This window comes from Lepidochelys kempii, chromosome 12, assembly GCF_965140285.1.
Source record: "Lepidochelys kempii isolate rLepKem1 chromosome 12, rLepKem1.hap1, whole genome shotgun sequence".
Classification (NCBI taxonomy): Eukaryota; Metazoa; Chordata; order Testudines; family Cheloniidae; genus Lepidochelys; species Lepidochelys kempii.
Window position 1 is genome coordinate 26,023,578 of NC_136391.1, and position 13,988 is coordinate 26,037,565.

The 13,988-nt window shown below is 42.4% G+C and overlaps 2 protein-coding genes across 5 annotated transcripts in view; one reads left to right on the forward strand and one right to left on the reverse strand.

Moving 5' to 3' along the window:
• Window positions 1-2,624, forward strand: part of CDH16 (cadherin 16) — a 62,032-nt gene extending 59,408 nt beyond the window's left edge. For all 4 annotated transcript variants that reach the window (XM_073307926.1, XM_073307924.1, XM_073307923.1 and 1 more), the window contains exons 17-18: window positions 783-899; window positions 1,224-2,624. In XM_073307926.1, the coding sequence (XP_073164027.1) occupies window positions 783-899; window positions 1,224-1,318 (212 nt within the window). In that variant the 3' untranslated portion in view covers window positions 1,319-2,624. The remainder of the gene's footprint in view (window positions 1-782; window positions 900-1,223) is intronic.
• The window catches only part of PDP2 (pyruvate dehydrogenase phosphatase catalytic subunit 2), a 172,953-nt gene that overhangs the window by 90,697 nt on the left and 68,268 nt on the right, over window positions 1-13,988 (reverse strand). The gene's annotated exons all lie outside the window — the stretch shown is intronic.

A 13,988-nucleotide genomic window follows, 5' to 3' on the forward strand; every position in this document is an offset into this window, starting at 1 on the left:
GCGAACAGTAGGCAATCATGGAGACTTTGAAGTAAACCTATTTCCTAAGCATCACCAGTAATTAGCTTCACAGATTAACATAAGACAATTGCTTGTTTTCCACCGTTCGCAGGTGATTTGCTATACATTTCAAAGAGAGATGAATACTGTGCTATCCTATGCTTATAGTTCATTTAAATGTTAATACTTCCTTTTGATCTCTGAATTAACAGAATAGACAGGGACTGCTCAATTACATTGATAACAATATATATGTAAACACACAAAAACACAAACATTATCTACCAATATGTCCCTAAAGGTTGAATCTGGGTCAATCAGCCTGCAAGCTGCTTAGCCCTTTCTGGCCATGCATCACACTTTGTATAAGATTCATTGCAATTATATAACAGTGGTAGCAACAATGATTTGCATGGTCATACTCTAATCAGACAACATCACACCCTGCCTTACATTTGTACTAAACTTTACCACAAGAATCAGTACAGGACTTGGTGGAGGAGGCAATATAGGCAGGTATGCCTTATCCAACTATTGTTAGTACAGACTTTTTTTTAAAAAAAGGGGGGGGGAAAGGGGAGGAACATGTTAGAGAATGTGCCCACTTGGGAATTGATTGCTCCAGGCAGGCACAAGATCTGTCCATGGGGAGCTCATCATCCTCCCCTCCAGTTTGAGTTCTGATGAGAATGCTCTTTCAACTCAGGGGATTGTCCCTATTCATCTCTGATCTCCCTCGTGGGAGTTAATCCTGAATTCTTTGTCTTTCCTTTTGAACCCAGTGACTATTTGCTTGTGTACCATGGAAGGAGAATGCATGCAAGAGGTTGGAAGAATGGAAGGGAAGCCTACAGTGATTTCTGCAGTGAGCGTTATTGTTGGTACCTTGGGAACTATAGGTATGGAATTGCCCACAAAAACAAAACAAACCAGAGTCTACTTTGTTTTAGAGAATCTATGTCTGCTCATTTCTAGCACAGGTAGCATTTCAGTGGAAGTATTCTCTGATACACAAGCTTTGTTTTGATATTCTTATTATTATCTGCCATAATGTTCACATTTTTTTCTTCTTCACTTCCAATATCATTTACAAAAACAAAAAACAAAAAAAGCAAAAAACAACAACGTCTGGTTTATGAATTGTTCTAATACAAAAATGTGAACACTGACAAAGCTTCAACTCGTTAGCTTCAACTCATTTTGTTTTCCATTTCTCCCCCCAGGTTTCTTCATGCTCATAATCTTTGTTCATTTGACCCTCCTGGGAGCTAATAAAAAGAAGAAACGCAAAGCTTGTGACAACCTTTATAGTCCATGACATGCATGACACAGCAAAATAATGGCCCAGCTTATTTTACAAAACACTTGCAAATGGATAGGTCAGCCAACACAGTGTGTGTGTCAAATCACATTCAATATGGTACAGTATATGGGATTATGACACAAAGAGTGCAGTGACTGAAAGTAACTGAAATGTCATCTCTCTTTAATCTAGGAAACCTCCTTCAACTAAGAAAACAAACTAGAATGGTTTTTGTTACTGTAAGAATGTTTGTTTGAATTTGTTTGAAAAAGTAAATTGGGAACAGACAGAGAGGATCAAAGACCCAGGGACTCCAGGTTTGTATCATCTTCACCAGCAGAAATGTGATTCCTTTCTCTCTTTAAGGGCCTGATTCTAAAAGGTACTGAATAGGTACTCTTAACTGGGTATTGAGGGCATTCAGCACCTTGCAGGATTGAGCCCAAATAGAAAGCCCTACCTTGTTCCCATTCATGTCAGTGGTGAAACTCCTGATGATTTGAATGAAAGCAGGATCAGGCCCCAAATAAGTAAGTAAGAGAGCAGCACAAGGTCTAGGTTAGTCTGGACTCCATGGAAGCCTTGCTAATTTGGTAGAAACTTGTTCCCTCTTTTCTTTAGATAGGGTACTTATTATTAGAAAATTGCCTTGTATCCCTGATGCGATAAGCAGTGTTAGCCTGTCTTGCAATATAATAGAGTAGCCCAATCACATTGTCTGTGTATAATTCACTTCAATCCCCCTTTATAAGACTGAATTTTAACAATAATTGCTGAAAAACAACCAGTAGCTATTTTACATCCCTGTTCATTCTTACAAATAGTACTCTCAACTCTCTTCTTCCTGCCCCTTGGAAGTTCATGGGTTCTAGTTATTCAGTGACAAGATCAGAAACTGCAAATGAAAGCTGAAGTACTTTTCAGAGTTACCATTTTAGTGGCCTCATTCAGCACTGTGGAAAAATACTCTTCTGTTCCTTCTGCTCCAGCTTACTGCAACTGAAAAATAATAACTTTTGCTTTAAAAGATTCTAAAGAATTGTAGATTTCTGGGAAGCTATCATTTTCTACCTGCTGTGAAATTTTCATGGGGCACTAAGCAATTTGGGAGGCTAAATGATGATTGGAGCTCATGAATTTTATAGTGCTATAAATTGTATGAATCCAATAGAGTTAATTAAATATTGTAATTAAATGACCCTTTTGTTTTCTCTGATAAGTTAAGTGACCTATAAACTAGACTCTGTTCACTAAAGTATTTCTCTGCTATTATGCTGGAAAATAAATATGCACTATAAGAAATTAAAGCAACAACATTAACGCTCATTTCAGATCTCTGTTGTTCAATTAAATCTACATAAGAAGGTACTGCTTTTCACATTGTTTCCCATGGCCATGAAACATCAGCAAGGAAACACTGCCAATAAACATGGAGATTTAATATTTACTGAGCCTGAATCTCAGGTCTAGGCCAGTTGCTGGGAAGCTGGCTGAACTGACTTCCTGAGAAATCCCTAGTGTGAGTGAAATCCTTGGGTGGTGGAAAAGCTGCCAGAAAAGCTCCTATACCCACTCCATCCTGGTGATCCCTGGCTGCCAGAATGACGCTAAAGCCACCCAGAATTCCACTGGGGACTGGCCTGGCTCGAAGACTGAAGGCACACAAAGGTAACTTTGCTCACCAGCCAGCCCAGCTGCACCAAGCATATCTCAGCCATAGTCAAGGATCTAGCCCATTGTTTGTAGTTATCTGACCACACATGCAATTCTGTATAAAACACACACACTAAATACTTACACTGACAGTGACTGATTCTACGAGCTGTCTCTTGCAGGTTAAAATATTGCTTTTAGGGAATTTGAATGTCATGGACGATGACGGACATTTCATTTGGGTACTTAAAGCTGTGGGGCAATTTCTGTGTTGACTTACAAACTCTGCAAACCTATTGACTTTAACTGACATCATCAGGATTGAAGTAAAGGGGAGTTAAGTACCTCAACTACTTAGGTGTAAATTCCACTAGGTACCTATCTTTAGATAGGTAGATTCCACTTTAGATTAGACTTTAGATTCCACTAGGTACCTATCTATCTTTGTATATCAGACCTTAAGTCTCCTAAGTTACCTAGGGTCTGACAATGCTATAAATTCTACAGCAGCACCACTGTGATGCTGCAGCAACATGGCTCTAGTTCTGTAGTGTAGATATTTGCTACAGTGATGAAATGGGATTTTCCATCTCCATAGTAAATCCACCCCCACTAAAGACGGTAGCTAGGTCAGGTGAAGAATTCTTCTGTCAACCCAGCTGTGTCTACAGTGGGAGTTAGGTCGACTTAACTACGTTGCACATTTTTCACAGCCCTAAGGAACGTAGTGAGGTCAACCTATGTTTTAGGTGTACACCAGGCCTCAGTGACTCTTGAAAATGTTACCCCCCCTTGTTTCTAGTTGTGGGTGAGGTGTTACTGAGATTCCATTAAAACACACAACTTGGATTTTAGCCAGAAAAATGAGATGTCTCTTTCATAGACAGCCACAGAACTACCTATAAACCAGCTGCAGGTCATAGAGCAATCTGTTAAAATACTGACTATTTAAGATGGCCTGTACTTCTGCTTTGCGTTCAATGCCCAAATATGAAGACAGGTTATGTGAAGCAGAGGCTTACAAGGAGAGTTTGTAAGAGGTGGAGAAGGGTAAGGACTTGTGTGGACATTGATATTAACAGTTCCTCTCCCCAAAACCCTCTTTATAACTCATTAAGCCAAACTGGTATGTACAAAAGTTGGATCATTGCAACGATAGCACAAAAGTTTGTGTTCTTGTATTTCATTAGAAACAATATGCCTGGCAGATGCAGATACAGTTGCTGACAGTAATAACAAGCTACTTTCCTCAGCACAACGATGGTGACGGAGGAGGCAAGGTGTGGGTGGCATTTCAACTCTCTGGGAGGGCTGTTTGTAATCAGTGTTATTTGAATGTAGTTGTTGGCTTGTGATTTCCTTTTATTTTTGCTGTGTAACCAGAATCAGATACCTACATAGCGTGGGCATGGATTTTCAGAGCTTGGCTCCCATTTGTGTTTGCACTGTTCTGCACAGGAACACTCCTGAGTGAACACTTCGATGCAGCACCACCTGCAAGCAAAGGTAATAGACTCTAACCCCCTGTGCACTCAGCTGATGGGATCGGAAATTACAATTCTATCACCTGGATATGCAGGTGTGAGATTCTCAGTAGGGTTCATGGGTCATGGTACACCAAGGTGTGCATGCATGTGTATGTTCAAGATTGCATGCACACAGTGGGAGGCTGGATTTAGGCCTCACTAGAAATACAACCTTGTACTTTTCCAAAAAACATGTTATTTACTTGACAGACTTGCCTGGCTTCTCCATAACCTGCTGTGGTATTGGGAGTCTATGTATTGTGGGCTCGGCAGTCATTTTGAAAATATGTGGGTTTTACCCAATACTCCATAATGATCCCTTACAGTCACTACAATCTAATGTGTAAAGCTAGGTTTTTTCAAAGGAGACAGAGAGTTAAGTGCCCAATTCCCACTGAAATTTACTGAGAGCTGGGCACCTAACTCCCTAAGGCTCCTTTGAAAATCCCGGACTCAAGCCACGGGTAGGCAATTCTAAGAAGTAGCTACTTGACGTTCTTAGCCATAAGAGATTTTGTCCTGAAAGTCATCATGTCACCTGCTGGAATGAGCTCTGTTGCACAGCTCTTGTATTCACAGCAAGGATTCTCATTCTTCCCCGCAATGGACCGTTACAGGAGCTCAGACACTAACCCATGTGTGAGAACTCTGAGAGGATAGAGAAAATCCACTGAGGGGCCACTCTGTCAACTCGGCCTCCCTTTTCTAATCCCCCTTTTGAACCATTTTTAAGGAGCTTTCAGTTCTGGCCTTTCCCTGACTGGTTTTTGGCTTTCTGTGAGCAAGCGCAAACATCCCTTCTGCACCCTCTGGACACATATCTACTATCACCACAAGCTACACGTTGTCTTTTTAATCAGACAGAGATGTCCTGTTTTATTAGTCCAAGGTGGCAAATATAGAGACAAGCACATACTGAGAATGTCACTGCCAATTAGGTTTTCATGATGATAAAGGAAGGAGCAAAAGCAGCACGAACTATTCCTAAGTCAAGCAGAAGAAATCCAGCCACCTATTGTTTTTCTGGTAGCTGTAGACACCTCCTTATTAGCTAGCTTTACAGTTGGAGTTGCTCATCGGCTTTCTGTCGACATAACCCGCTTACGTTTGATTAGCAGAAAGTTTCATTTCAGTGCCTGATGAAAGTAACCTTTAAGAACCACAGCCTGTGCCTATGATCACATTTAAGGTCATTTTCCTATATGGTCATGCTCACATCGTGAAACTTCAGCCCCTTCCTGGTCTAAACAGTTAAAAATGAACCATCATTTTTAGAAACTAAAATGCAGTCAATTGGCTGAGGGGGCTTTTGCCAATCCAGTCATTTGAATTATAATTCATAATAAACAAAAATAAAACAGCAAAAAACCCATACACACAACTATCCCTGGGGATTAGAAGAGTGTTTTGGTTCTGTTGTAACAAAGCTCTATTGAAAGAGAAGGGAAGGGGGGAGACCTTTGTTACAATTGAAACTGATCTCAAAGTTTGTAACTTGTAAAATAATTAAATCCACCATCTGCATATTGTTTGTTCCTGTTTTTAGTAACTTTTTTGACCTCCTGAGGCTGAAGTGACTAGGGCATACAGTACAGCCTGTTCAGTTTAGACTTGGGACTGAACCCCACACAGAAGTCAGACCAAAATATGCTTTGCTGGTTTTCTGGGGTGGGCATGCTTCCATGAGCCCATCGTTCCATTTCTGAAGAGAGTAAACTCCAGTAGAGTTTCCACCTAGCAAACAGAGACAACTGATATCCCGTAGCAGAAGGGTGCCGGATTCTACCACCCAACACAGGGATGCAGAGCTGATCTTTAGGTCCTAGAACCCTGAACAATGGCACAGTGGGGTTAGTACTAAACCCAAGTGAACTAGCTTCTACCAGGTTAGAGGCTCTCTCAGAGGCAGAAGGAACTAGGGTCTGGAACGTGGAGGCATTTCCATAAATGGCTTTGCTATAGCTAGGTAAAGCTTCCCATAATAAATGTGCAACCTCACTGCATGAAAACCAGTTGAATTTCTGCTCTTCTTGTTGTCCTTGTGTTATGCATATTCATCCCCTGTCCTAAAAAGACGATACCTATGAGTAAAATAAATCTCTTTCCTAGCTCATGGAATAGCGTCCAGGTTCAACTACATGAGAGGTGGTTCCAAAGAGGATGGTTCTAGACTATTCTCAGTGGTAGAAGATGACAGGACAAGGAGTAATGGTCTCAAGTTGCAATGGGGGAGGTTTAGGTTGGATATTAGGAAAAACTTTTTCACTAGGAGGGTGGTGAAACACTGGAATGCGTTACCTAGGGAGGTGGTAGAATCTCCTTCCTTAGAAGTTTTTAAGGTCAGGCTTGACAAAGCCCTGGCTGGGATGATTTAATTGAGGATTGGTCCTGCTTTGAGCAGGGGGTTGGACTAGATGACCTCCTGAGGTCCCTTCCAACCCTGATATTCTATGATTCTATGATTCAAGCAGGTGCACTTTGAGGAGTACTGTATTTGCTTAGTATTACCAATACTTAGCCAAGCAAGCCTGATACATGCTGAACCATTGTTTCAAAGAGTGTCCTCGGGAGATGGTCACACAAACCCACTCCTTGCAATCATGCAAGATGCATTGCAGCATGGAATTAATACAGTATACTCAGTTATAGTTCAAACTGTAAAAACACTTGCATTCATTAAAAAAAAAAGTAAAGCTATAATTAAACAAATGGAGCAATGATGCCTCTTCCAGTGAGTAAGAGATTTTTTTTTTTAAAAAAAGATTAAGCGGCAAATAAAAATGCATTAGCTCCTTGAGAATTAAGTTTTATATCAAGAAGAACTTAACTCCCAAGGTTCTTCTCAAATCATAAACAGGAGCCATGCAGCACAAAAGGTAACAGATTGTATCACAGTCCGTCTTCAGGAACAAGTCAGATGAAAGTCTCTTGTGCTCTAGTGATAAACCAGTATTGCACCTCCATATTTGAATAAAACATTCAGATCTGTCCTGTGGAACGCCTTCGTTCGGGTAGTCAGATATCAAATGCAGCCAAGTTCCTTAATTCTTTTACTTGTGGTCTATACTACACCATTAACATTACACGGAAATCATTAGGACATACCTGCTATTTTTAGCAGCACAGAAAGTGCATTCTGGCAGAACCTACCTTAACATTCAGCAGCTAAGCAGTTAAGGGGAACAGAAATCGTACTTTGTTAAAGTCTAAAACCAGACTGTTAAAAGTGTAAGATATTCACAGTTATACCCTGATGACTTTGACAGAACATCCGTTCCCACTCCCACAACCCTTATACAATTTTTGCAGTCACGGCTGAAACAGAAATTGGGTGATAGTTGTCTAGATCCATATATAGTACGCAACTAAAGAGGGGCCGAAACTAGACAGTTTCCAATCCTAAATAAGCTTAAAAATCAGCAATCAGCCATTAAACAAATGAACCAAAAATGAGAATAGAGCCATTACTGTAAAAGGAATGTAAACACAAAGTGTATTTTTAAACTTTTTTCCATCCCCAGAGTGGCTATAACACCTTAAATATGGTAATTGTTTTCTCTAGACGTGAAACAGATGTAAAAGTTTATAAGCTCTCTCTTGATCCTTTTGATTTATGCACAAATGCATCTGACTTGAATACATAACTGCTGTGTAGGTGAAAGAGTGGGGACCTGGCTCAATTAAATGCCCCTGGATCAGCTAGGAACTGATTTTAGGGAGCAGGCATGTATGCAATTGTGGATATATAAATATACTCCTACCTTGTATGTGCATGTACACACACACACACCCTTATCCTGGCTACATTAACTGCTGAGGCACTTTTAACATCATGTGAGTTAACCACACTGAAACAGCATTTACTCCTGGGGGAGTTCTGCGCCAAAAAATTAACAATTCTGCACACAATGTTTTAAAAATTCTGCAAAATTCTGCATATTTTATTTGTTAAAATAATGCAGTATAATCATGCTGGTTTCAATTATTTTGGTAATTTATTTAAACTATAGAACAATGGATGGAGAATGGGAGTGGGGAGCAGTGGAGGAAGTCACCAAACCGCCCCCCCGGTCTAATAGCAACATAGCCTTTACTTTTAGTTATTAGTCAACAAATATATGCAGCCATATTCTCAGTGTTACATCATAGGCAACTGGAGAGCAAGTGAGGGTTGGGGACTCAAACTCACAATTTATATTGGCTACCGACCATCTCCAGAAAGGTCAGTAGCAAACAGTTTATGGAGCACATTTTGATAGGAAATTTTTTCAGTCCAAAAATTTAGACCAGTTCTAATCACTAAAGCACCATAAACATTTATAAGGTCACACTGTTCTTTACAATAAGGCTCCTTTACACCACTTTGGCAATATAAAGGATCCTTAAAATTTTTACATGTTTTATACTCCTGGGGAATGCTCTAAGAACAATGAGAACAATTCACTAAGCAGGCAGGCTGCTACATTCTGCTCTGCCTGAGGGACAGAGCCTACCTCACACTTACCTCGTCAGAAACATCCCAAAGCCCTTCCCCTCCACTTCGAGCATGCCGCAATAGTGAGTGAGAAGGACAGAGTGTCTCTCTCTCTCTCTAACATGCATGACTGCTGAGCCCTCCCGTCCAACAGTGATTTACATGTCTACCAGCTGCTTTCAGCGCCCAAACTAATCTGCTTACACTGCTGGTGAGGGGCACGTGACCGCTCTTGCAGCTTCCCTTTGCTTCCCTGTCAGAAGTCATTTTTCTACGGGGAAGCAAAGAAAGCTGCGGGGGGCATTAATTCTGTGCAGTGATGCAAAATTCCCCCATCAGTAAGCATTTATGCATACAAATTTGGAAAATAACAGCCCAAACAAACAAAAAATCAGATCCAAAGACCTCCAAACTTTGGAAGAGTTTGGATCTGCATCTGAAGTAGGCAGCTCAGCCCTACTGGGTAGTCAACTAGCTTGCAGATTCTGCCTTCTTAATGTCAAAGGCACTATGGCAAATGATGGTAACAACAAACCTGGGAGTGGAAAAAAACAGTCTTGACTCCTTTTCCTCACAATCAGAGTTCTGACAGGTGCTAATTAGCATGCCTGAAAAAAGATGGATGCAGAATTAGGTAGATTTTGAAAGTGTGTCCACAAGATTCCTTTCCCCAGCCAGTCAGTGACTCACTACCAGTCACACAGAAAGAATCATATTCCTGAAAAATGCAGAGGAACAGAGTCAAGATAACTATGAGGGGTCAGTTTAGTTTAGACCTTTCCCCTTTCTGTGCTATTTTCCTCCACACACTTAATCCTTTCTCAAAGGCAACACAACAGCATCACACAGCAGTAGGGTTGCAGGTGTCCAGTTTTCGACCCGAACTCCCAGCTGAAAAGGGACCCTGGTGGCTATGGTCAGCACTACCAACCAGACCGTTAAAAGTCTCGTCCACAATGCTGTGGGTCTAAGGCAGGCTAGTCCTTACCTGTCCTGGCACCACACTGCACCCTGGAACCAGCTAGCAGGTCTGGTTCCTAGGCAGAGGGGCCACGGGGCTCTGCGCACTGTCCCTGCCTCAAACACCAGCCCCACGCTCCCATTGCCCTCCTCTGCCCCCCACCTAGGAGCCCAACCTGCTGGCCACTTCGAGGGCGGAGCACGGAACCAGGATAGGCAGGGAGCCTGCCTTAGCCCCACTGTGCCGCTGACCAGGAGCTGCCTGAGGTAAGCCCACACCCCAACCCCCAACCCCCTGCCCCAGCCCTGAGCACCCCCCAAACCCAGAGTCCCCTCCTGCACCCCAACCCCCGTCTCAACCCGCAGCCCCCTCCCTGTTCCCAAATCCCTCAGCCCCATCCCCCAGCCTGGAGCCCCCTCCTACACCCCAAATCTCTCATCCCCAGCCCCACCCCAGAGCCCGTACCCCCAGCCGGAGTCCTCATCCCTTTCCACACCCCAACTCCCTGCCCCAGCCCTGAGCCCCCTCCTGCACCCTGAACCCCTCATTTATGGTCCCATCCCAGAGCCCACATCACCAGTTAGGGCCCTTACAACCTCCCAGACTCCAACATCCTGCCTCAACCAGCAGCCCGCCCCATATTCCAAATCCCTTGGCCCCACCCGTCAGCCTGGAGCCCCATCCTGCACTCCAAACCCCTCATCCCCAGCCACACCCCAGAGCCCACACCCCCAGCCAGAGCCCTCACCCTGCCCAGTGAAAGTGAGTGAGGGTGGGGGACAGCAAGCCACCGAGGGAGGGTGAATGTAGTGAGCAGGGGAGGGGGTGCCTTGGGGAAGGGGTGGGGCTAGGGTGTTCGGTTTTCTGCGATTAGAAAGTTGGCAACCCTACACAGCAGCTGTGCTATATTCAAACTCCCTTCTTATATGGGAAAGCAGAGATAACACAACATTAATCAAGCTTTATAAATGTATACATTTAATGTATATGGATGAAAGCTTCAGGTCTATTGCAAGGGCTGTCTGGTTCTCTTACTGAAGCTGCTCCCCATTCAGGACAGGAAACACATGCAGTTAAAAAATAAATAGTTGAAAGCAAACAAATTGGTCACCGCATTATGCACTATTGGATCCCCAGTGCAAGAAAGGATTTGCACAGCAGCTTTTCTGATCAGTGCAGCTGTTTTTGTTGTTGCCCAATTGATTTGTTAGGAGAGGAACAAGAACTGGATAAACTTGAAGGAACGGGAACCAAAGGAACTATACCATGTAATCAACACAAAACAATCTCCCCCACTGAAAGTTATAAATAGCAACTCAAATTTGTTACTCAGTTTTGTCAGTCAAATGTGAAGAGGGGAAGGAATTTAAAAAGCAATGTAAATGGACAAATGAAATTGTAAAAGATAATATAGTGGAAATGTTATCAAAGCAGCCTTACTTAAAAAAATCATCACCCCACAATATACAGTCATAAATGTAGTCTGCATAGCAAATTAATGAGAGGGAATAATTTAATCTCCTGTAAAATTTCCAAAACCCAGACAACAAGATTAGCTGAATCCTTCTTGGTCATTAAGGTGGAATGGAATTGTTCTGTTGATCCATTTAAAAAAATGAAGATTAATTTGCATTTCAATTTTGAGGACAAAGATGAGAAGAACAACATGCAAGGGCTGGGTTGTGACATCAGGTTCTGTTGCTGCAGACTGATTCTTTCTCAGTGTCAGAACTCATACATCTGTGACAGAAGTCTGTTAAGCAGCCCACACATTCATGCCTTGGCTTTTCTACCTGTCAGCTCCAACTCCCCTACTCATCCGTGGGAGCTCCTCATCTGAAGAGCTTGTTCAGACACTGCTGTCCTTTCTGATTTACATCCACCCACAGCTCTTCTCAGGGTGAGCAATCCAGACACAGCCCTAACCTACAGGAGTGCTGGCTTTCGCATGACCTCTCTTTCAGAATGTCGGTATCAGGAGCTTCACAAGGGGCAAGCACCACACACAAAATGCTTGGAATTTGTCCCCTGAAGTTGTGCAATTGCCCTTGCAAGGTCATTTATGAGCTTTAGAAATGGTCAAGCTTCTATCATAGAGGAATGGAGTACTCATAATACACATTGGATTAATAATCCCAGAGATTGCAGTCCTCTGCTTATCGACACACAAATACATCCTGGCTTCAGCTGGGAATGTGCCCTGGTTGGTAGCAGCTGTATGTCATTAGCATCCTGGAGCTGTTAATTAGGAACTCAGATCTTGCCTATGATTAACTGGATGTGCTCTAGGTTCCACACCTCAGAGTCCCCACCCAGAAGACTCAATCCCCCAAACCGCATTGATCAACGGAGAGAAGATTAAGGAGAGGATTAACTATAAAGCAAACTGCTTTATTAAACAGTGACTCAAACAGGAAACAGTAACTTATAGGACCCCAGCAAAACAATACACAAAGGGAATACAGGTAAAGGTTGGCACAACAAAACTGATATAAAGTCAAGGTCCCAAACCCATGAGGATAAAGCGAAATTTACTACAGGTAAGGTGTACAGAGGTACACAGCATACTACACCAAGTTCAGAGGAATGGACGCATGATAAAGCACATCATGGATGAAATACATTAGGACAGCTAGGTGAGGACACAGGAGTTCAGGACACAGGTAAGATAGGAATCAATCAGAACTGATAGCTGGAACTATGGAATTTGGATCTTCTTCTGTGGTGTTCTGTAGATCCCTCGAAGTCTTGGCTAGGACATGTACTGCGCTGCCATTCAGGAAGGAAAGCCTCTCCTCTTGGGTGCAGGAGTCATTTATGCTCTCCTGTTATTAGGCAGAACACAGGCCATGTGACCTTTTCTCTTTCCCGCCTTAGAGAGAAAAATGTGCCAATTGTCTCAAGAAGAAGGTCACCAACATGGAGAAACAACAACTCCTTACAAACAAAATGGCAAAGTGACTAAACAAAATGGAACTTGTAGTTTTTCCCCTACAGAGCTGTTCAGCGGTTCTACATGTAATTAATTTGATGGTCTCATTTCAAGTCCCTAGTAATCAGTTCCCACGTCACCTAGCCAACCAGCAGAATTAGAATTAACTGATTACCTGTTATCAGCCCAGCAGAGATGACAAGAACTAAAGAACGACTGAGGCAAGGTTGAGGCAAATGGGTATTGGCAATCCTACCTGTGCTTTCCCTGTTCTATGGATACACAGAGGACTTCCTTCTCAAGGGTTCTCCATACACCACCTTTCACCAATATTCATTTCACCCAACTTCTTTTGAAGTTTTAAAAAATGTTCAGGTGAAATGTGTCCTTCTGGTCAGGGAGTTGGGAAACAAAGAGAGAACATCCCCTGTCCTCTCTAAGTTCAGTGTAACCTACCAAGACCTTCAGATCAAACCCATCTGTACCTTACTGCACAACTTCTGTGTTTGGATGCTCCATGTCTTTATTCAAGATATTTACTAAGTGGAATCCCAGAAATAGCATTAGCTTTTATTTCTTCCATTACAGTCCACGTTCATTTATCAAGTGCCATTGCATAACTGTAATTAATTACATTACTTCCTCATTGCCAGTTCTGAGCATAGAATGTTTCCACAAAGTTCAGAAATGTCTTTCTGAAAGCTCTTTTCAGTAGAAGGACTATGAAGCTAAATAAATGACGATAAGCAGAGGGTCTGGATTTACAATAAATGGGGTAAATCCAGGTCCTTTCATTAACGCCAAATGAGATACATCCAGGTAGGCCTTGCCTTTATTAGAGCCATTTGTGATGTATCTTGCACTTTTTCATTAAACAGAGGCTATTTAAGAAACTCTGGGCCCATAATGGGTTATCCACTTCTTCTAACCACATACATAGAAGTTATTCTTGCAAACTATTGGTGAAATCCTGGCCCCAGTGATGACAATAACAATGCTCCCATTGACTTCAACTAGGCCAGAATTTCACCTGGAATCTTCAAGGTAGCATCTGCACAACCTGACAGGCTCAGAACTATAGAAATTGGAGATGGGAAGGTTTTTAAATATCTCATGCAACAGGGGCTTCAACCACGGCC